Here is a 23490-nt window from a genome sequence, read left to right on the forward strand (position 1 = left end):
AACCGTTTTGGAATCAGGATAGATTCCAAAGACAGCTTTCCTTCCTGATTCCAAAGGAAAGCGTTTTCGGGCGTCAGACCCGCGATCCCCTTCCTGAATCCAAACATGGAGTATGCAGAGGCAAAAAAATTGCATCGCGTTTCAGGCGGCGGATCTGGCTAAGAGGAAAGAGAAGGTGAGTCTTCTAAGAAGGAGGACGAGCCACCGTGGTGATGGGATTTTACATTTAGTCACTATGGCATTAGCAATGGAGTTGCCAGTCCCAATTTTGGTTGCTAAGCAAGAGCTAACTCTATATTTTACAAAAATATTAAATCATATCTTGTAGTCTTTGTGTTTTTATCTGCCTTAGTATTATTGTTTTATAACTCCCATAAAAATAAGAGAGAAAAATCTGTTTATGGAAATTTTAGCTATATCTCAATTAGAACAGGAGCAAGAAACTTACATGCATTATGTCATCTGACAAAAAAATTCATCTGGATCACAGGAATTCCTTCATCGCATGGTTTAAATAACAATTCTTGTAATAATAGCAGTGTAGCCAAATCATTCTGATCTTGAAAATTTTTTAAATTCATTGTTCTTTTTAAAAAATTCACTTACTCATTTGAAATCAATGAATCAAGTCTATTAGATCAAGTATAATTGTTGGAAAGATTGTTGATTAAGTTCTATTTGTACAATTAAGAGCCTATAACTGTAGGGAAAAAAACAGTTTCTCTTGCTCTTCTATGTAGAAGCTAATTATTTATTTCTTTTTTATCCTTATGCCCAATAATTCTGATTTATAGCATTTAAGGAACATTCAACATACAACACATAGAGATGAAATTAGTAATTCCAAAGTATGAGTTATTCTTCTAGTTTATTTGGTTGAGATTAATTTTTTTTCTTCCTGTATAAAGCACATGTGATAAACCAACTCATATATAATTCTTAAAAATATCCGACAGTAATTAAATTAGTTGCTTGTTAAAAGCATATTTTAAATTATTAAGTATACATCTTTTAATAATTGCACATTTTAAAACCATCTTGAACTAATAAAACAGACTTTCCCAAAAACAATGTTATAGGAGCTTGATTAGATATAACAATAGAATTTATATTACTGGGATCTAATTAATCAATGAAGGATTGAGATCAGGAGCAACTCTTGTAAGAGATTGAAGAAAAATATAAACTAAAAGTAATGGATTCAAATGTTATATAGGTTTAAAATGTGTTCCATGTATATAATATAAACATACTTGAAATAGTATCATGATCCATTAAAAAAGAACATTGATTAAAACTACCCTTTATAATTATCTGGTAAAAAGTATCTTTTAAAATAAAAAATATTAATCGGTCCAAATATGTAATCACAGAAAATAAAAACTATCAGATATATCTTGGTTCTACAAGTAAATTAAAAAAAAACCTAATCAAAATTATTATTTTGACGTCAGCATTCTTAAACTGCACCTAGACACTAGCAATTGATAAAGTGAGCAAGAGCACACAAAACTTTACATCTTTTAATAAAACTTGTTAGTTGGAAAATATGCTATCAGACTTCTTTTGACTTGCCATCATAGATTGAGACTACTCTCTTTTTACAGTGTCTAGTTTTCTAGCAAAGCTTAAATTACCATAATGTCAAACTGTCCATCTCCCCAGTAAGAAATCCTTATCAGGAAAAATGGAAAATGAAAAATAGAAATGGAAATGAAGATTTCTTGAAATCTTCTCTTTCCAAGTGATCTATTTAAGAAAGTATCCTTCCTTTCATGAACAAATATTAATGCCTGTTACTTTCCACAAAGCAATAATAATATAAATAAAATATATATTTAGTAAAATATATAGTTTTTAATCATATCTATAAATTCATTAATAGTGGAAATATTCGGTAATCTCATACTTTAATAATTCTTAATTTAAAAAATAGAATAAAACCACACAATATTTTTTAAAAATAAACATTTTCAATAGCATCTGAATCAAGATATTTTACTATGTCTTCCTGAGAACTTGCAAGAAGGCTCTAAGCCTTAAATCGACAAATGATGTTGTAAATTCTACTGTTGTACAACAAAACACTTTTAAAAGATTTAAATTCATGTTTTCTATTAAGCTGTTGATAGGATTGTTTGTTTTAGTGGTTACATTTATTATTTTCAAATTGCAGTTGCATTGTAGAAATTAATTCCTTAGTATGTTAGGGTATGTGTCTTAAATGGCACTTCTAAATGGATATCCATATGTTAACTCAAGACAATAGAAAAAGATATGAATTTTATGTCTTTCTATTATGTATAGCTTGTTAAGGTTCAAATTCGGGAAAATATCACTGAGAAGTCATCTGAAAAGAGCTCACTAACTGCTAAAATGGGTGGTCAACAACAGTCTGAACTAGCTCTTACTCACATACAACCATGCCAGAAAAAACAGCTGACCAAACTTGAAGTAAAAAATCGGACCATATTTTTTCCTGAGACAAAATCTGGTGAACATTCAGGTAAATTCTAACTTAGGTATATTGGTATCCTTGGGGCACATGTTTTTAGTGCTAAGAGAGGGAGAGAGAGACACACAGAGAAAGAGAGAGAGAATAAAAACAAAGAATAAGCTCAATTCTAGCATTGCAGAATCTTTTCACTGTCTTTGCTGTCTCTTTTTTTATAGGGATGTAGAAAGCAGGCCCAAAATCATGTAAGCCTGAGATTTCCTGCCATCCCTCAAGGGAGGGTACAGGATGGCTCAAAAGGCAGAGATTGGGGGGGAATGGGGGGAGATAGTTGAAGACAGTCCCTTAGTTTACTGAGGTTCAGGGCTGGGAAGGAACCAAACCTGGAATGGCTTGGCTTGGGATGGGATGGATAGTCAAACCTGCAATTCTTGGTTAACAACCGCAATGCTGAGTGCTGGGATTGCCATTACAGGTCATTGTGGTCACGTGATATCTCACTTGATGACTGTACCGATTTAACAATGGAAATTCCAATCCCATTGTGATCATAAACTGAGGACTATTGCATGAACTGCTGTGTGACTCTTCAGATTCAGCCTTCAGAAAATGCTGGAGTAAGAAGAGAATATTTGTATCACATTGGTCTTCTGTAGGAAAGCAGCAATACTGTAGTTACAACTTATTATCACTTCTGACCAAATAAGCAGCTTAGATTTTCAACAAACTGCTTGTTTCTGTGGACTGCTGTGAAATTTACCATTAGCATTTTATTGTTTGGCCATTTTATTTTACAGAAAAATACCTAGAGATTGAAAATAATGGAGATGAAAAATTGAAGTGGTTTTTGACTTCTTTTGCACCACCCTATGTCAAGGTTAGTTTTAAAAAAATCTTTGTTTTCAAAGATTGGGACAAGAAAATTTTTTAAAAGAAAAATTTCTACATAAATTCTAGTAAAGAAATAATCTGTTCATTTAAGCAATTTGTTTTGTGCTTTTACCAGTCTTTGCAGTCATTCTCTGCAACTATTTATTAAATATGGTTTATTCAAAGCACAGTGTAGGTTAACATGCTTTTCATTCTTCAATTAAAAAACTAGTTAACCAGGATATATGAACAACTGTAATTACAGCTATTGCTAACTTACATACTGCTGATGTAAAAGTTTGGATCAAATCAGAAAGTGAAATCATTTGTATTAAATCTTATATTATTGCAGAAAACAATTTCACATTTCATTCAATAATCTTGATTGTTTTAATAAGAAAGTATTTTCTTACATACAAGAAAAGTTTGTTAAATACCATATGTAGAAAATCTGTTATATCACCAGAAGAGCAGGTGTGGGTAGAATGTTTGGTAAAGCTCTGTTTAATAAAAACCTGCTTTTTATTTTAAGAAAACATTTCAGAATTTACTAGACAACCCATGACCCACCATGTCACCATGTCAGAGATATTTTCTTAACTGATAAGCAGATTGGCCATGGGTGGGCAAAAAAAACACTGGGAGAAGAAGGAAATTGTGACTTCCAGGCAGTTTCTCCCTTGGTTTTGCTTGTGGGAAACTGGGAGGGAGTGTCGGAAATCCCATCACCAAACTGCGGTGGTGGGGCGCAGCTGCATAGCTACTATTTTGCCAACACAATCATTGAGATTTCATTCCTATGGGAGTAGTGGGTCCTGGATTTTGAATGCATTCTTTAAAATAGCTTATTTGAGGTACTTTGATTAAAAAAATGTTGCCCTATGACTGTTTCACCTTGTTGAAAATTACAAAAAGACAAATGTAGATTTAATGCTTTTGAAAATGTGCTAATTAAAGGCAGTATATATCAGGTTTAAAACCATCAGCCTTAGTTTGTTCACTTACATTGTTATATGAAATTCATTTGTTGAGTCAAGGAATGATAGATGTATTTTTAGTGAAAACTTGAAATAATTTTAAGTGTTTCATAATAGCAGTATTGATAAACAAAAAAAACAATGTTCACATAATGGTTACACCATGAAATAAATATATTACTGAAACTCATCATCTCTGGTCAATCAAAAGTAATGTAATTAAAGATTGTTTAAGCACTGCTTCATATAACTAATAGTTTTGATTAATAATTGTTTAATTTTAGGATGTTGATGAAAATGGAGATGTTTACAGAGCTACATATGCTGCTTTCCAATGTTCCTATCTTTCAGGTACTCTTGAAATTTGTGGAAAAGAAAAAGTAAGTCACTATTTGATCATGTTCATAGTAATTAGTTGCATTTTTAGCTGATTTTACTTTAAAGGAAGAGAAGATGTCCCAAACTCCTAAGTTATAAATGATAAAATTGTTCCTCAAGACAGGTTGTTGTGGAAATTTCTATTTTGAAAATAAATCAAGCATATCAGTAAGATTTTATTAGTTGGTCCTAAATATACGAACTTGTCAGCCCAGGTTCAAGACCCAAGTGCCACGTGAAGAAGTGAGCTCCTGTTACATCCTCAGTTAAGAAACAGACATAAGCACCACTTCCTAGAGTCAGAAACAACTGGACAGGGGAAACTCTTACCTTTATACGAAAGCATTATTCTCTGAGTACATTGCACAAAATGAATGCTTTGTGTTGGAATAATTTCCAATTATTCTGAAGTAGTTGCTATTCCAGTATCTTTACCCTTTATGTATTCATAAAGATACTTTTCTTGCCTTTTAACTTCACATTCTGGGTGAATCATGTTACTAGGGGCTATAGAGAGCCAGACTTTCAAGGTCATCGTGTGTTTAGGTACAAACAGGAATTAAGATTAGGTACAAACCTTAAAGCAACTATGTCTTTAAGTTGACATGACTGAGCCCTGCAGCTGATGTGCAAACCCTGGACAAGATATGCTTAGTTTAAGGTGTTTCCAATATATGCTCTTTGCCTTAAGGGTCATCTGCTATCCAATATTAGCAAGATTAATTTTAATTTTGTTACCTTTACCATATATTGTGGCAATTCTGGCAGTTGAGCAGAAAAGAATGGTGAAATACAGGCCTAAGATACAAGTTTTTTTGTTTGTTTGTTTATTTTCAAAAGTTTATCAAAAGTTCATTTTCATTTTCATTTCATTCTGTTGTTTTCAAAGGATAGTTATATTCTAAAGTCCTTGATCCATACAAAAAAAATCTGTTCTTTTTTCTCTATGGCATGTTTTCCTTTTCTTAATTCAAACAGTGAAGAGTGTTTTCTACACAAATTTATAAGGAAAGAAGTAGAATAGGTCAGAGGCATAAGACAAGGCAGTAGGGCAGTTCCTTCTGGGAAATTAGGCTGTTGCCATCTCTATTGCCTACAGTTAGTTTCATCTCCCCGCTCCCCCTTCCACCATCATCCCAGTCTAACCATTTCCATAGTGACCACTAGGTGATAGTAAAGAACAACAAATGCAGCTTTATGCCAAATGGCTCTGGAAAAAATTCCTAAACAAAGTGGACACACACACACACACACACACAAACAGAGGGGGGGGGGCAGCTCAGACTGAAGTCCACCCTCAGCCATAGAAACTTATTGAGAAATTCATCATCTCTCAGCCCAAACTACTTTATAGGGTTGTTCTCAATTAATTTCCTCTGAGATCCTAAAAAGTAAAGGCAAGATAAATTAACTAACATTAAATTACTTTTGCTTCAATGTTAGCTATCTGCTTCAGGCATTATTTATTCGTTAAATATATATGCCTCCTGACCCCCCAGCTATGGTTCATAGCTTAGCATGTCTACTAAACTCACCCAGTTGCAGCTATGTCAGCAAACTGCTTAAACAAATTAGTCTGGAGTGTTGGCAGAGAAGAGGAACTCTTCTAGTAAGGACTGTGTTCTCCTCCATGTGTATGAGACTTGTACTAAAGTCTATATTCAGTAATACCTGTGGATCTTATTGCATGATGGAAAAGAGAATAGCAATACTACACTAAAGACCATAATATTTCTCTGCAAATATTATTGACACATGTCACTACTGCTGTGCAAACTTCATTGGCTGCCTGTTGGCTTCCACATGGAGTCAAGGTGATGGTTATTACTTTTAAAGCCCTTTTATGGCATTAGACTTGGTTACTGAGGTTTCTGCTTACCCAGTGTGTTTGGACCGAGTTGATAAATTCCAGATCCCTTCATTAAATGTTGTCATTTTATGAGACCTAATCAGTGTACCTTCTCTACTCCATCCTCTGGAATAACATTCCCCAGAGATACAGACAGCATGTTGTCTCTTGAGGGTCCAAAAAGCCTTTAAAACCTGGCTTGGTCTCAGGCCTGGGGTTAATATGTTGGTGGGGAGAGTATAGGTGTGGTTGGTTTTAATGGTTGCTTTCAGTCCAGACTGTCTTGCTTCATTTTCTTTATGCTTTTAATTGTTTTAATTATTAATTATATTTCTAAGCCACCCATAGTTCTTAGGTGAACATATTTAAACTAAGTTTTGCAATGTGTTTTTTTTTTAAATAAAATCATGTCATAATGTTCGAATATAGTTCATTCTATTAATTCAATCAAGTTTGGTCAAATAGTCATACAGTCATGATTTTCTATTTTTTTTGATAGATTATAGTGTCGTTTCTACCTAGAGACAAAGGGCACTATTCTCAGTTTTGGGATCTTGAGTGTCACCCATTGCATGAGCCTCATTTGACAGACAAATATAGACTTCAGTTTTGTGGAATGGTAAGAATATGAATGATTTAGTTATTTTTTGTTTGAATTAGAGTCATAATTATAACAATCCTTTTACATAGAATTGAAGAAGAAAAAAAACACCCCTATGGTAAACAATTTGTGTGTTTATGTATAATTGCTTTCTGATTAAAGCCTTAAAATGAACTATTTAAATAGAATATTTTTGTGAAATCTTATGTTATATACTTTGTAAAATACCAGCATTTGATAAAATACTAGCACTTGCCTTTTACAACTTTTCCTACACTCTAGCAAATATAATGATACTAACCTTACTATGAAAGTATCAGCTTTAAAAAGTAGTTTTGGTTTACTTAATTTCTGTTGAATAAAATTAGTTGGTTGATTCGTTTCTGCATAATTAATGGATAAAAAGCATAGCATTTCTCTAATTAGTTATGTTTTGTAATTTATATATTGTAACAGAGTATCCTAAGCAGTAAACAGTTAAAAAACAAAGTATCCACATCATCATTGGTAAAAATCAATATTCGAGATGTATCACAAAGGAGAGAATACCTCAGTATATTTGATCACAACATATGGTATGTAAATTGGATGATTTATAAAATACATTTCTCCATATTCATTCTAAAGAAAGTAAATTCTCAATGTTTTAAATATACATTCTATTTAGTATTTTATGAGATCTACAAACTGCTATGTAATAAAATCAAGGCCATAGATTTGCCTTGTACAAGGATTTGATTTTTAGTGTGTTGGGTGATCTATTATTTTGATCCATGAATCCTGATTTATGGTATAACATTATGTACAAGCCAAGCTAAAACATGGTTATTTTACAAACCATGATTCAATACGGCTGAGCATGATGATAAAATATAAGTGGTGCTTTTCAGTCATGCTTCTCTAAAAATCAAAGCTTATTAAGTGTAATCCCAAACTGATTTTTTCCCCCAGGGAATAAATTTACCCAAATAAAGATCAAACTTCTTATGAGAAACAATAATATTTTACATTCAGAGCCCTTAACAAACACGAGATGCAAAACTATGAAGTAGTCTACATCTAAATACTCTCTACTCAACTAAACATCTTAGTATTGTTCAAAGATTGGGGAAAAATGCAGTTTTATTTTGCGAGCATGAAAAATAATTCAGATGTTTCTTAAGAATAAAATAGTGACATGGATTGGTCTTATAAAAGACATTTTGTAAGTAACTTCTCAATTACAAATACCAATTAAAACAGAGGATTATTTTTAGTAGCATTTTTTCTTTTTTTTAAACCAGGAAAGGGGTATATGCCCAAGAAGATGTCTATACATTTCCTGCAACTAAGGTTGGCGAATCAAGTACATTGAAAATCAGCATGAAGAATTATTCTATGTCTTCCTGCCAGGTATATTGACTTCTAAGCATTGTTTAAAGTTGCATTTGATAAATCTTCACACCAACATACCTAACACTTAATACTTGTTCTCATGTTAAAGTTATTTCAATCATTGTCTTTTGCTAATTTACTTTCCAGTAGAAAGTAATAATTATTAAAATCGGAAACCATATTAAATGTAAATCCTAATATTGAAATATGTATCATAATTTGTAGGCCAAGCTTAGCTATTATATATTTTTTTCTCCCTGGAACCTGCATATGGCTGTTTTAATTGAAATTTATGGCTCATGAGGGATTATATACTTGCTGGGTAGTGAATAAAATAACTCAAATATTTTAAACAATTATTAAATTACAGCTCAACTTTAGAAGTCCTGGAGACCCTTTTTATATCAAGCATTCCCATTATAATTTGAGGTGAGTGAAAATGTATTTTTTTTCTTAAGACGGTAGGAGGCATACAGATACTCCTTTCTTTATAATCGGTCATTTTATGACTGTTTGAGGTTAAGATGGCCATGGAACAATTACTTTATGGCCCATGAAGCAGATAGGATGGTTGTGCCTACAGAGGGAGAGGTGGTACAATGAACTACATTGAAGCAGCAGTTTTGCAGGAAGGGAACATTCCAAGGAGAGGGACAAGACAAAAAACAACACAACTTATATCTGGATCAGAGACAGAGAGTTAGGACAGCCACTTCCTATAATGTCTCAAGGTAAATCCATTATGGTGAGGGTAATATAGGGTAATCTGGCAAGATTCTGGTGTGAACAAATAAAGAACTGAATTTTGGCTGGATTTTTCTATGTGGTTCTTGAGCTGGGTTTGACAGTATCCCCAGCCTTAATAAATGGATACACTGCCCCTCAATCATGTAACTGCATGCCGGGCAGGTCAGCTTTATGACTAGTTGTTGTGTTCCGCAGGCACTTCACTAATGTACATCTACCAGATTCACAATATTTATTCATATCTTATTTTTATTATTTTTATAATAACTCAAGGCAATGAATATATCCAACCTACCCTTTTCCTCCTATTTTCCCCACAAGAACAACTTGTGAGGTGAGTTGTTATTCTGTTTCATTCTTCATTCTTGTGCTCCTACTTAAGTCACTGGGAGGGAGGAGCACAGAGGACTAGTTATACAGTATGTACATTAGTGAGTGTGAATGCATTTAAATGTTTCTATATTAAACTTTGGAGTGAAAATACTGATTACCTATAGCCTACAGCAGCAGCAAGAAATCCTTTTCCATTCATAGATTCACATTTTTAAAATAAATATTTGGGTCACTGAGAGCAGCAGATGAATATACCTGGTGTATAACAATGTCACAGAGTATATGGAACTGAAGCATTGATAAATGGGAAAGTTTGCTGCCAAAATTTGGCAGGACAGTCTGGGAATATGTTTGGTGCCACTTGTGACCCACAAATTGCCTACTCTGTATTAGGTATTACAGTTGCTTTTTAGCTTATTTGATTGCCCTAGGCACCCTTATTTAGCAATAGCACTTAGGTTTATATACCGCTTCACGGTGCTTTATAGCCCTCTCTAAGCGGTTTATAGAGTCAGCATATTGCCCTCAACAATCTGGGACCTCATTTTACTGACCTTGGAAGATGGAAAGCTGAGTCAACCTTGAGCCAGTGAGGATCGAACACCTGGCAGTTAGCAGAATTAGCCTGCAATACTGCATTCTAACCACTGTGCCACAACAGTTCAGTTCTTGTCAGACATGTAAGTTTGTCTTGAATAGTGTTGATGTTTTAGAAGAAATTGTTGTCATTATGAACTAGGGGGTAGTCCTTGCTTAAAAATCACTTGTTCAGTCACAATTCTAAGTTGTGACATCATTGAATGAGTGGCACTTACAACTAATCTGAAAAATTCAAGCCATTGCACCATTCTAACTGCGATAATGGTGCTTTGTAACTAGCTCGTACTTTTGAAAGTTGCAGCACCCTGTGGTCATATAATTGCCATTTGTGCCTTTCCTGCTGTCTAACCCGCAAACAAAATCAATGCAGAAGCCAGCAGGGAAAGTTGAAAGTCACTCTGGTAGGTGCCCCTAGCCTCCCTCCATTTATATAGTGAGGTGTCCTGCTTCCCCCATCTTCCCTGTATTTGCATGGCTCCCTCTTTCCTCTGGCCACCTTTCATCTGGCATAATGGCCTCCTTCTCTGGCCCCACATCATTCCTATGGTGTTGCATGGTGCCCTTTTTTATTCAGCCTCCTTTTGCCTATGCACAGCCTACACCTCCCCCCTCCTCCCTGCAGTAACCCCACAGTCTTTACCTCAGGTTCCCACTGCTTCTCACACAACAGTTTGTGTGTCCTGGAGTTACAACAGCAACTGGGTCTGCAGTTATCACTAAGAGTTAGCAATCACATGACAACACTCTTTACAACCATATTGTTCAGTGATGGCAATCCTGGTTCCAACTGCCTCATGCCTTAAGGACTACTTGTAAACAACTAAGAATGTAATCTATATAGACAGTTTCTGTTTCCTCTCCAGAATAGCACACCAGCTGATAAGCTGTAATATACTATTATGATAAGAAAATACTCTGCTGGTAATAGAGCTCCAGAACTTTCTTTTTCTCAATCTAAATAAGTTGAAGAAGTCTGTTAAATACTAATCTAATTCTTATACATTTTTTCTCACAGATGTCACCACTACTGCAATTTACCAGTCCAATTCAAACCAAGGTCCCCAGGCATTTTCAAATGCTTATTGGTGGTTGAGACAGATAAAAGTGGAACTCTTACTATTCAACTAATTGGTGAGGGTTTGGCAGAAAAATAGTTAAATATGTTGTTAACCATGCAGACTATGACTAAATTATTAAATTTCCATTTTTGTATACAAAATAAATGTATAGGGAACTCAAATATTTGTAAATTTTAATAAAGTAAATTTATTAATGTATGTTATCATGGAACCAGTGCACTTTTGCTGTTGAAAGCAGCAATGTAAGTAACCTTTGTTTTGATTATGATTTCTCAAATGACAATGTATGAATTCATTTTTTAAAAAAAAATAAAGCTTTCTTTAAATATTTTCCCTTTTATTGTGTTTATTGCTAACTCTCCTTTATATTTCCTACATGAATATTTTGTATCTAATAAAATCAAACTCTATAACTTTCAACTGTATTGTTGAAGTTGCCTGATTTGCTGATTACTGCAGTACAAGTTCCCATAATATGGTCTTAGGCCAGATGGCAATGGTGTTATTAAACCTCATCTAGGAATGTTTGAATTGGAAGATTGAATTGGAATTTGTATGTTTAAAAGTGGCAAAGGTTCTGTGAATGTTTTCACTTAAATCATTTCTTTCAGATGGACTGAAAATGATAACATTGTTACAAAGCATTTATAATAAAGTAACTGTCTCAAGGGCAGGCAAATTGTTCTGGATACTTTCACAAATGAAGATTAAATCTGTCCAGAAGTTGAGTATTATATAATGGTTCCAAGTAGACCACTTGATTCCAGTTGATTGAAAACAGTAAATTAATTGTGTGACCTGTGTTGAAACTCTTGGCAGTCAATACTATATAAAAGATCATTGACTATTGTAATAATGAGTACTGGTACTACAGTCTCTACTATGGATATACAGATTATAAGAAATCTCTGATTGTTCTGTTTGGATCTAGCTGCAGTTAATATGTATTATGTTTCCTAGAAGTGCTACTAGAATTTTATTAAATAAGCTATAGATATATTAGCAGGTTTCCCACAATCTTCCTGCCCAGATACTATTTTCAGCAGCGCCCAGTCTGCTACTTACAGTATGGAATTAACAGTAGTTTGCATGTTCACCTCTGTAAGAACAGACATTATATTCTTCTCGGTCTCTGTGTGTTGCCTTGGAGGGGAAGATGATGGCAGGACTTTCTTGGGTGCCATCCAAGCAATTAAAAGCAGACCTTCTAGGATATCAAACCAGAAGATAACTAACTATTTCTGCTTTGAGTAGCAGCACTAAACAGTTTGTTGAGATAACAACATGTCAGGGAGTGAAGGCATATTCCAATCTCTGTCTGACTGCAACAGCATCTCAGCCAGGTGTCTCCTAAATAAACCTGAAGGATTTAAGTGCAGTGGAGAACACTGGCTTCAATATGGGGAACAAAGAGGAGAGTATTAGGCCACCCTGCCAAGGACTGCTACCTCTATGCAGCTGTTTGAGAATCTGCTTCTTTGCATGACAGAAAAACTAAGAGCCACAAAAAGAACCATTGTAAGTGTGTTCAGGTTTGCACTCTTGATAGAAACTATAATCTTATTTTTAGATGTTTTTTTTTGTTGTTGTTGTTACTCAAAGCTTATTATTTATTACCTAAGTTAGCCCCCTCCTCCAGGATCTCATCGGAGGTATCAATTGAATTCTTAAACCAACAATCTTGAATTAAAGTTACTGATCACTGAAAGATGCCAGCAACTCCCGTGCACTCATTTATATACACTCATAAATAAAACAGGCATCTCGTTACCCAAAGTACTAACTTTGGGATGGAGTAGGGTCTCTCTCTCTCTCTCTCTCTCCCTCCCTCCCTCCCTCCCTCCCTCCCTCTCTATTTTTGTATTTAAATTTTTTATTAGCCATTTTCTACACTTTACATCATAATTCCCATCTTTACAACTCTCCTGTACTGGTATACATTCATATTATATATACTATTATAAATACACTATTTAGTTGTTATTTATTTATTTTTACATTCTACATTTTATAACAACTTACTATAATACTATACATTCTTTATCTTTTAGTTTGTTATCCATCTTGTTGATTTCCTAATCATTGCATCTACTATCTAACCAGTTATACCATGCATTCCAAATCAAATAATATTCCGTTTCTCCTTTATCTTTTATTTCCATTGTCAGCCTATCCATCTCTGCGCAGTCTAATATTTTCTTTATCACCATTTCTTCAGCTGGTTTATTTCCATTTTTCCAATTTTGCACGTAAACAATTCTAGCCGCTGTCATTACATGTAATATTAAATATTGGGTTTTTAAATTGTTGTTCCTTGTTAATATGCCTAATAAGAATATCTCTGGTTTTAGCTCTATTTGTTGTTTTACTATTTCCTCTAGCCACTTTCTTATCCTTATTCAGTATTTTTTTGCTATTGGGCATGTCCACCACATTTAATAATATGTTCCCTGTGTCTGTTTACATTTCCAACATTCTGGTGATCTGTTTAGAAACATTTTAGATGGCTTTTAAAACCATCAAATGTAAAGCTAAACTTTTATAATCAGATATATTAAGCCCTGTTGAATTTTGTGAATTTTATTTCTGAGAGGTGTGCAGAAGATAGCGCTGGAGATAATTTTCTATCTTTGGTAGGCAACTTTGGAGTACCTCCAGATGCTTGAGACTCATGCCTTCATAATACCCATCTCTGCATTGTGTTATAAGAGATCAACCAGTAATATAAACTCCAAAAAGTACATAGCTATGACCTCTTTTTTTCTTCTTTCCCAATCCATAATATGAGTATGAGGTAGTTATATAACTCTGATTTTTTTTTCCTCTTCAATAAAGAGCTTCTGTGGATTTTAGCTGCACTAATAGCACTGGAAATGTCCTTTGTTCCTTGAGGAAACTTGAAAGTTCTCTGGCAAAGACACTGTGAAGTTGGAAGGAGCTCTCCGGAACATACTTGGGAATCAAGTCTTCAAACTCTTTGTGTTAATTTGTATGATTTCCAAATTGGAATGCTGAGGGCCATATTGAGTCTTTAATAAACAGTAGGTTCATTAGGTAAGTAATTGTAAGAAAATAGTCCTCTGTAATGAAATAAAATCAGCAGGAGGGTTACTAGGCTACTTCCTTTCTTACCTTCCTTTCACATGTCCTATAGGGTAGCGGTAGGTAATACTCATCCTGCATAGAATTCTCTCTCTTTGTGAACATTCTGTCACCAGTCAAAGCTGTCCAGTATGTCATGGAGTATTGTGTTTGTGTCAGAGAAATAAAAAGAGATTAGAAGGCTACAAAGAACAGAGAATAGGGGAGTAAATAGTGTTTAGGAGGAGAAAAAAGTTAAAGAAACTTTTATCAAAAGGTCTGTTACAGCTGGAACAAGAGAGATCGTTGGGTGTTCTCTGTAACTTGCTTGATACTTGCTAGAAATATTCAAATGCTTATTTTGTATTGCTAGATAGTACATTCACCAGATAATACAATCCTTTCAGAACATGTAAGATTTATGCCAGGAAATGTTAGGAATAGTTTTATAACACCCACAAGGAATATTTGTACTAAATGAAGTCCCTAAAATGCATTTTTACAAAAGTTTCCTTGGAAAATCCATCCAAGCCTTTAATGAGAAACATCAATTTCTTTTTGGTTCAGATTTTTTCCCCCTCCTGAATATTTTCCTCTTGTTTGTGGGCTATGGACATTGCATAGACAGAATAGAATGATTAGAGCCTCATCACTGGGCACAGAGTACCTGTTCTTTTGTAGTTTAGCAGTTATCATTTACCAGAAAGAAATGTCCATTTGCTTATATGCATTTAAAGAATGCTATCTCTCATCTTACTTATTTGAATGAAAGGCAACTTAAATAAAAGTTTTCAATGAAAAATTCCCACAGACAGATTAATACATACCCTTATGTAATTAATAAAGCATTACAAAGTACTTATGCATCATTCAGATAAATTTAAACTATTTTCTCTAGGTGTGTCAATAAGAGAAACAGATAACATATTTGTTCATATTTGTAGCAAATAATTTCCTCAGTGCTCTTACTAATGTCTGAAGTGCATTTGAAATATTTCCCACTAAGTGGGAGCCACCTGTACTTGAATGGAGCCCAGTTGTGGAGTACTTGTAAATTTTGAAGTGCAGGATGTTGCCATAACAATATACAAACCAGCAGTGCATAGCAAAACTCATAAATAGCTAGGAACATCTTGCTCGTAACACAATGCATGTACTGTACAGGTAGTCTTCAACGTACAACCACAATTGAGCCCAAAATTCATGTTAAGTGAACAATTTATTAAGTGAATTTTGTCCCATTTTACGACTTTTTTTGACAAAATTGTTAAGTGAATTACTGCAGTTGTTAAATTGGTAACATGATTGTTAAGTGAATCTGGTTTCCCCATTGAGTTTTCTTGTCAGAAGATCATTAAAGGGGCTCACATGACTCTGGGACACTGCAACTGTCATAAAGCTGACATAAAACTGTCAGCTGTCAAGCATCCAAATTAAATCATGTAACAATAGGAATGATACAATGGGCATTAGCAGGAGTGAAATGTAAAATTTGTTACTACCGGAGGGCGTGGGCATGGCGTGATGAGGAGGGGGTAATGTGACTGGGTGGGCGTGGCCAACTTTTTTTAAAAAAAAACTTTTCAAAGCATTTTTTCTAATGCTTTTTAAAAAATGCCTCTGATGATCAGGCAACTCAGCTGGGATCGTCAGAGACTTTTCAAAGCATTAAACGAATCTTAATGTTAAAAAAAAATAGAATTATTTTATTTTTGCCAATATGCTGGCTGGGGAATTCTAAGAGTTAAAGTGCACATACGGTATCTTAACAGTTGTCAAGTTTGAAAAACACTGATGTAGTTCTTTGCCACAATTTAATGTTAATTAATCTTGATTTATTTTCTTACTAGATTATACCTACTTTTCTGAAAGCTTTGCAAAATATGGAAGTTCAGCAGCCAGACAGACTACAGGGCCTTCTCATATATAATACTATATTTGCTGCATTCTGTCCAAATTACCTGCATTCTGAGCCAAACATTTCCACAAATGGCATTTGCAAGGTTTCAATTTCATATATTTTCAGTGCAAAAGCTGCCTTTTAAAAAGTGCCTCTGTTGTTATTTCAAATTGTTTTATTTTATTATTACTTTTTTTAGCTCCTGGTGACAAGCGCCATTTGAACTTTAGAACCACCCACGCTTTAAATGCAGTAGTGTGAATAGGCTTCAAAATTCCTTTGGGTTTTCTAATCTTTTGTACTTTGATATGGTTTACACAGACAAAAGACTACAGGAGTTCCATTTATCCACTTAATAGTTAAAAGACAAAGGGTGGGAGAGCTGGGTGGGAGAGAGAGAGAGACTTAAACTGAAGTGCCCTCTTACAAGTGTATTAAAACCCATTTTGTTTACTCTCAACTTCCAAAATGCCTTAGGCAGCTTATCATGCCATCTTAGCAAATTACTCATGTTGGGCACAAGCCCTGCTCCTAACAGTCACACAATACCCAACACAAAATCTGACATTTTAATCACTCAAATCACATGTAGATAAATTATCTGTACTCCTTAGTATGTATAATGGCCTGTCAAAGCATAGCTGGTGAATATTTATCAGTGCTTTGGTGAAAGAATCCCATCATTTGAAAAAGTGAACTGAGTTGGGAACTAGCTGTTACTGCCTACAATCTAATTAGAAATTCAGACAGTAATAGAAATGTTGCTACTTCTGTTTTCTAGTTGACTATAATAAGGATAGCACTTTCAATTTTTTAAAAATATACTATTCAACTATCTTTTTGTAATTATTATCTTACTTGCAGTCTATTCAGTACTAGAATAAGTTTATAGTGTAGTAACTATTTTAAAAAAGCAGTGCAGGTTATTTGGTATAATAATGTAATAAGATAAAAGACAATATATTAGATAAGATAAGTTCATTGCTCCTTCTTTGATTAACATTCCTTTGGTGTTTTTATTGTATTAATATTAAAGTCGTGTCAACATTTAACATCACCTTGATTGTACTCAATCTAGTACTGTTTACAGAACTTTTCTATATTTTTCTAGACTGAAAAACGACTGCATCTTCCAATTAATTGCCACATGAAGATGAGACTATTAACTGCTTTTATTAAAAGCAGTAAGCACTTGGGACCCATCAGTCTCCCTATGTCATCTGACATGGTGAGAATCTTATTAGTGAGGAGCAGTCTTATAAGTCTGGAGGATGGGTTGGAAATATGTATTATACCCCGCCATGTACGGTATATCATTTTAATCGAGTAGCTACCCATAGTATGTTCTTAACATTCCAAATGTTCATACCATCTTGTAAATTTGTGTCCTTCATTTAGAATTGCTGTACATGTAACCATTGTTTAAGTAATCGTTCTGGGAAGAATAAATTATGTATTCAATAAAGAATTTTTAAAAATCATGTAGTATACATGAAGGATTGTGTCAATAATTGTCAAGATACTTCCTTTATTCCTGGTGATGAATATTTTTATAAGAGCTTATGGGATGCAGCCAAGCCCCCAAATTCTGACCTGAGGCAAGGTAATGCAAAATAGTGGCAAGGTGTTTTATTTGAACCTTTCTGATCAGTCCTGAACATCAATAAAGCACCTGATTATGGAACTCTAGAGCACTATAATGGCTAACATCATCATAGTACAGTACCAGCAAAAAACACACATTTTGCAAGTAATTTCTCCATATTATATTGAGATAGAATATAACAGAAGTTTTTCCAGTTCTTCCTCTGGATCTGAGCATCACTGCAATGGCACCAGTTCAGGCCATTCTGACTGGACTTCCAACTAGATCAAATAATCCTTCTATGCTCCTCGCTTTGTACCTCTCAAAGCTGGAAACAGTAATAACAGTTCTTAGGTTGCATTTAACATATTAGGAAGATCTATAGCATTTTTGTTGTATTATACAATGTGTTGGTAATCAGTAACCTTTCTAGCATTCATAAAAGCGATGACAAGTAGAAATAACTCTTGTCTTTTTTTTTCTATACTGAAGAAGAGCTTTCTTAGTAAAATTCAATTTTTTTTTATCACAGGTCAGCAAACTAGCCTAAATAAAACTTATTAAGAACTTAGTTTACCGAGTTAGAATCTTTGATGTCTCTACATTTCTTTAGTGTAATCTACTAGAAGCTGGTTTCAGTAGATGGCAGCATCTGGCTGGTCTCAGAGACTAACTTAAGTCTGGTTAGTAAGTGAATTTATGACTTTCAGGACTTGACTGGAGTAGTTGACTGGAAAGCTAAACAGCATCCTAGAAGAAGGCAGTGGCAAACCATTTCTCTACAGTATTATTGCTAACTTGTCCATGCATCTCATCTCAATAGTTCATTTTATACTAGGTTAGTATCACCAACGTGTTTGCTGCTCTAATTCCTACAATGTTTGAGCAGCATAGCTAAAATTTTACTTGGCTTGGAAGCCTAACCTAAATGACAGCAATACAAGAATTCTGTAATCAGTGATATGAAGTAAATGCCCACCTTTGAGTGATTTTTAAAAAAACTTGTTTCCCCTAGCTTTAAATTAGGATACTAGATGGACCGGCTTTGGGTTGGAAATTATGTCCATTTTTTGGTAGTATGTTTACATATTGTTGGTCTTTTATCTTGTGAAGAGACCCAACATTCTGGTCTAGGGTACATATAATAGATTTTTGCAGTTGAGTTCCCTACAAATGAGAGGATCAGTGGAAATAAGGTTAGTTTTATTTAATAGGTAACAAAGGCTAATAAAGAGCATTCTAAATATAGTTTATTATTATCTAAACTAGGTTGTTTTATTTCACTGCAATGAAGAAGGTGAAAGTAGTTTGCTGGGTTGAACATGTACTGTTTATGGTTGTGCTGGCTGGGGATTGTATGAATTGAAATCAAAACACACCTGGAGCATTCAAGTTTGGAACATGCAATTGTAGAAAGTTACTCTCAGTGAAGGCCATCCCTAACTCTAGAAATGTGCATTTGAACGGCTTCTTTTGGAGCTACAATGCCTTTTTTCTCTTGCGGGATGGGCAAAGTTTTACGGAGTGCCTTATTTGGCGATGTGCTATATGAGCAATTGGATAACGTTCTCCATACGGTCCTTTTTTTTTAAGTACAGCGAGGTAGGCTGGAAGAGCCGAGGAGGACTTGCATGCACGATCGCCTCCCCAAAGTGCCCCACAGCAAGAAGGTCGAAACAGAAGCGAGGCATCTATCTGCTTTCGGTGAAGGCGCTTAGAACCGCTTCTAACGTGGAAGTTTGGAAGCTGGTTCCTTCAACAGATTTTGTTCCCCAATGTATTTCCCCAAGAAATTCTCAGCCTCCAGCCGAAGGGGGGGGGGGAGGGATTGACTTTGAAACTGGATCCCCTCCCGCGTCTTCGCTTCTACATTGGCCGATGCCGAGGCGAACTTAAAAGAGGCTTAATGAACTACGGCCAAGTCACGGCCTTCCCTTTTGACAGGGGATTTTTTTTCCAGTGGGGGGGGCGGGGAGAGTGGGAAGAAGCAGCTCCCCGAATAAAACAGATCTGCAGCGTCGACAAGCCTGCAGAGAAGTTTGCACCAGAGCGGCAGAGCACCGGGTTGGTTGCCCTTTGCCGAAAGGGAATTGCGCCGGAATGTGACCAAAGAAGAGGCCCTGCAAACTGTGAAAAACCCAGGCAAGCCCCCGCGGGAGAATAACTTTTCTTCCCTCGCCGCTGGGCCAGTTGGCGGGCAGAGGCCGGTCCGGCTCCTTTGCACATCCGACCCTGCAGGTGTCAGTAGAGGCTGCGAATAGGCGCGCGAGGGGCTGGGCAGGAAGCTCGTCCTCCCTTCCCCCCCCCTCCCTCCTTCCCTCCCGCGGCCCCGCTCCTTTCTTCCCGCGGCTCCGGGTCTGCTGCCTGCTGTCACGAAGAGCCAGACTAGCTGCAGCCGGGCAGCAGCCGGGGAGGGACGGGAGGGGGCGGAGGAGCCGGGAGCAGCAGACGCAGCCTCCGCGCGCAGGAGACAGACTGAAGGGAGGAGGAGGCGGAGGCGGCGGCTGCGAGGGTCTTCAGCTGCTCTGCGAAAGGCAGCCCTCCGCCCTGGGGCGGGTGAGATGGAGGGGCTTTCGGAGGGAAGGTGAGTGGGGACAGCCTGGCGGGCTTTTTCCTTCTCCAGCCTTTGCCTGGCGGCGGGATGCGGCTGTCGCTCCCCGCCAAGGCAGACAGGAGTTGCTACTCCAGGACGACGACCTAGACAGCTAGCAACTAAGTCCCGGGCAAAGTGAGGGGAGGCCCAAGTTAAGGTCTGGGGCTGTTAAAGGGACCAGGCGCTGCCGGGCTTGCTCTGGGGAAGGTACCTCGCCTTCTCCTTTGTGCCTTTGGTTGCTGCCGATCTCCCGGCTCGGCAGGCGAAGTGCGCGCGGGAGCCGAGGGGATGCGCGGATGCTGGCAGGCAGGCAGGCAGGCAGGCAGACGGACAGGTCTCCCTCAGCGAAAGATGCGGTCGGAAAACGCCGGTTAAAACAAGAGGTTTAGACTCTTGACAGCGGCCGGACTTCTCCAAACTGCAGATGGCCGGGAAACTTGGCCACATTTGGACTCCTCGCCTATCTTTCAGGAGGCGAAAAGACAACAGGAAATCTAGAACCGAGTAACCCCGCGGGGCTTCCCTTACCCGCTCGTGTCCCTCGTCAGCCAGGCTTCTTTCTGGAGGCATGTCGCTTACAAGAAGTTAGCCCCGTGCTATTGCTCTTTTATTTAGTTAAAATGGGGGAGGGGGGGTTGTTCTCCTTGGTGAGGGCTTTGGGTTTCTCCGTACGTGTCGTCTGCATGCTCCCGAGTATACTGTTTTTGTTGTCTCATCCTTATATGGTAAATAAAGCTAGAAAGACGAAAGGCATACGTTGGAACTGGTAGTTTAGACGGGCTGTTCTGGAGATCTGAGGAGCGTTTCAGCGTTGTGAGAGAACGGGAGCTGCATCTCATGTAATTTATAAGTAACTCTTTATAGCGTGGGACCGTTTAATAAGAATGAAATGCATTACCGAAAAGGGAGAAATGACAAATAATTTTCCAGATCGGTGTTCGAAGTATATGTGAATATTCTTGTCATCGTTCGGAATAGTTAAGTGTTCAATCCCGGTCAGTAAAAACACACATCCGCTTGACTATGTATTCCAAAATAGTCTGAAGAAACTATCACAAAGGGGACTGTGTGCTATGAACTGTATTATGGAATCATATATGTAATTTTCATAGGAGAGGTGATAAGTGTCCACTTAAGACTGAACTAATGGGAAATCAATACTGGAAGAAATTGTTTTTTCTGTTTGTACATCTTTCAGTTTATATATGCTTACACTTTTCTTTAAGTTCGTTTTTGTTATAAATGATGATAAATTTATACTATACTATTTATACTATAAATTTATACATGTTTATTTTATCTTACATATGTAAAATTTTGCTTCCTTGATTATCAGAATACTTTAATGGCAAGGGTGTTTTTAAAAAGTTGAAATGAACAATCAGATAATTCTATATGTTGCTTTCTTATTTTGACCTTTTTTTTCCAAAGAAAAGCCCAGAAATTGTCATATGGTACATAGCTTAAGTTAGGGTGACAGAGAGGTATAAATCCCTCCATGCTCAATACAACTGTAAGTAGTTGTATGTAGTAGCGTACAACTACTTGTAGTTGAAAGTCCCTGTAATGAGGATACTGACTTTTAGCAAATGATTCTTAATAGCTTCTTGTTTCTAATTGTTTTTGATTAGCATTTTGAATTTCCTTGCATTTCAAAGTTACTCCTGAAGCACTGATTTATATTTGTCTAATCTGATATAAGTCTCATTTAATGGAAATTTTATGTTTAGTTTTCTCCACAACTCTTTGCAGGTGGTACAGTTATTCTGGAGATACTATGAAGCATGTAAATATTGTGGCTTCCCTGTTACTGGAAATAAACGAGATATGTTATTGGTAAAGACATTATGAAGGATGGCATAATTAAAACTGGTGAATGTCCCAACTTCATTGCCAGCTGAAATAGTGAGAAAATGTTCTGCATGTCTGTGTCTGTAATGTACACATATTAAGTTACTGACTGTGAATGAACCACAAATTTGTACAGTGGCAGAATCTTAACTGCAAAACATCCTATATCCACATATATGTATATGTGTTGTTCTTTGACATACTATTTAATTCTACCATAAGCCTTACATAATTATTTCTACATATGCACAGGTGATAGATGTTCCTGTTATTAAATGTTAACAATGTAATGGGATAAGAGAGGAGGAATACAAACCGGCAACTTTGAATACCAACCAACTAACTTATTTTTATCATAATGATAATGTGCATTGAGTCTACAAATGTTTTTCTCCACTTAAAAATGTGAGCAAAATCTGGCATGAAACTCCTTTGTGTGTACTTTTTTCACTCCCCCATTCCAATGATAGCAGTAGCTATGTGGTTGTATCTATGAATGGAAACATTTAGTAATACAAAGATTGATGCCATGCTGCTCACTTGATCTGCTGAAGAGGCAGCATGCGCAAAGGTGTGAGCACCTGTGCCCTGTCCTTGTGGACAATGTGTCTTTTTTTTCTTGCCTTCCCTAAACCTTTCTTTAATTAAACGTTGGTGTCAGTGTAACTTATCATATTGTGAGACAAGCACAGAAAATTGATGTGTGATTTCTAATAGAGGCATAATACAGTTTAAGGGGGGAAAAAATCCCCTAAAAAAATCCTAAACTGTTCCACTTTCTCTGAAACATCACCTTTTTAGTGCAGCTCTGATTCCTTAGGATCATCAAAACATTGTCATATTTAAATTAATGTTCTGATTTATAAATTGTTCTAAGCAGGGGTGAAATGCTCCTGGTTCGGACTGGCTTGGGCGAATAGGTAGCGGAGATTGGGGCTGGTTTGCCGAACCGGGAGCAATGGCTGGCTGGCCACGCCCCCGAACCAGTCCACGGCCCACAGTCCTGCCATGCTTGCCTGCCTTCCACACTGCCTTCCTAGTGTCCTGGCGGCTAGCTTGCGAAGGCAGGCAAGCGGAAGCCCACGTGGAAGGCAGGCAAGCATGGCAGGGCTGCAGGGAAGGAGCTAGCACCTGACCTACTCCCTGAGACTCAGGGAGTAGGTCAGGTGGAGCTGGCTGACTCAGGGCTGCTCAGAAGCCATCCCCGCCGCTGCCAG

The 23490-nt window shown here is 36.6% G+C and overlaps 1 protein-coding gene and 1 long non-coding RNA gene across 3 annotated transcripts in view; both read left to right on the forward strand.

The window, feature by feature from the left end:
* The window catches only part of CEP192 (centrosomal protein 192), a 61803-nt gene extending 50209 nt beyond the window's left edge, over positions 1–11594 (forward strand). Inside the window, exons 40-47 of the mRNA XM_070940640.1 lie at positions 2308–2506; positions 3253–3332; positions 4587–4682; positions 7029–7148; positions 7587–7705; positions 8414–8522; positions 8875–8933; positions 11200–11594. Of these exons, the coding sequence (XP_070796741.1) occupies positions 2308–2506; positions 3253–3332; positions 4587–4682; positions 7029–7148; positions 7587–7705; positions 8414–8522; positions 8875–8933; positions 11200–11338 (921 nt within the window). The 3' untranslated portion in view covers positions 11339–11594. The remainder of the gene's footprint in view (positions 1–2307; positions 2507–3252; positions 3333–4586; positions 4683–7028; positions 7149–7586; positions 7706–8413; positions 8523–8874; positions 8934–11199) is intronic.
* Positions 11595–20260: 8666 nt separating this feature from the next.
* LOC139315904 (uncharacterized) overlaps positions 20261–23490 on the forward strand; it is a 121096-nt gene continuing 117866 nt past the window's right edge. For both annotated transcript variants that reach the window (XR_011600302.1, XR_011600303.1), the window contains exon 1: positions 20261–20413. This is a non-coding gene — a long non-coding RNA (uncharacterized lncRNA). The remainder of the gene's footprint in view (positions 20414–23490) is intronic.

Source organism: Pituophis catenifer, unplaced genomic scaffold, assembly GCF_029215685.1.
Source record: "Pituophis catenifer annectens isolate HBS135680 unplaced genomic scaffold, rPitCat1.0.hap2 SCAF_3, whole genome shotgun sequence".
Lineage (NCBI taxonomy): Eukaryota > Metazoa > Chordata > Lepidosauria > Squamata > Colubridae > Pituophis > Pituophis catenifer.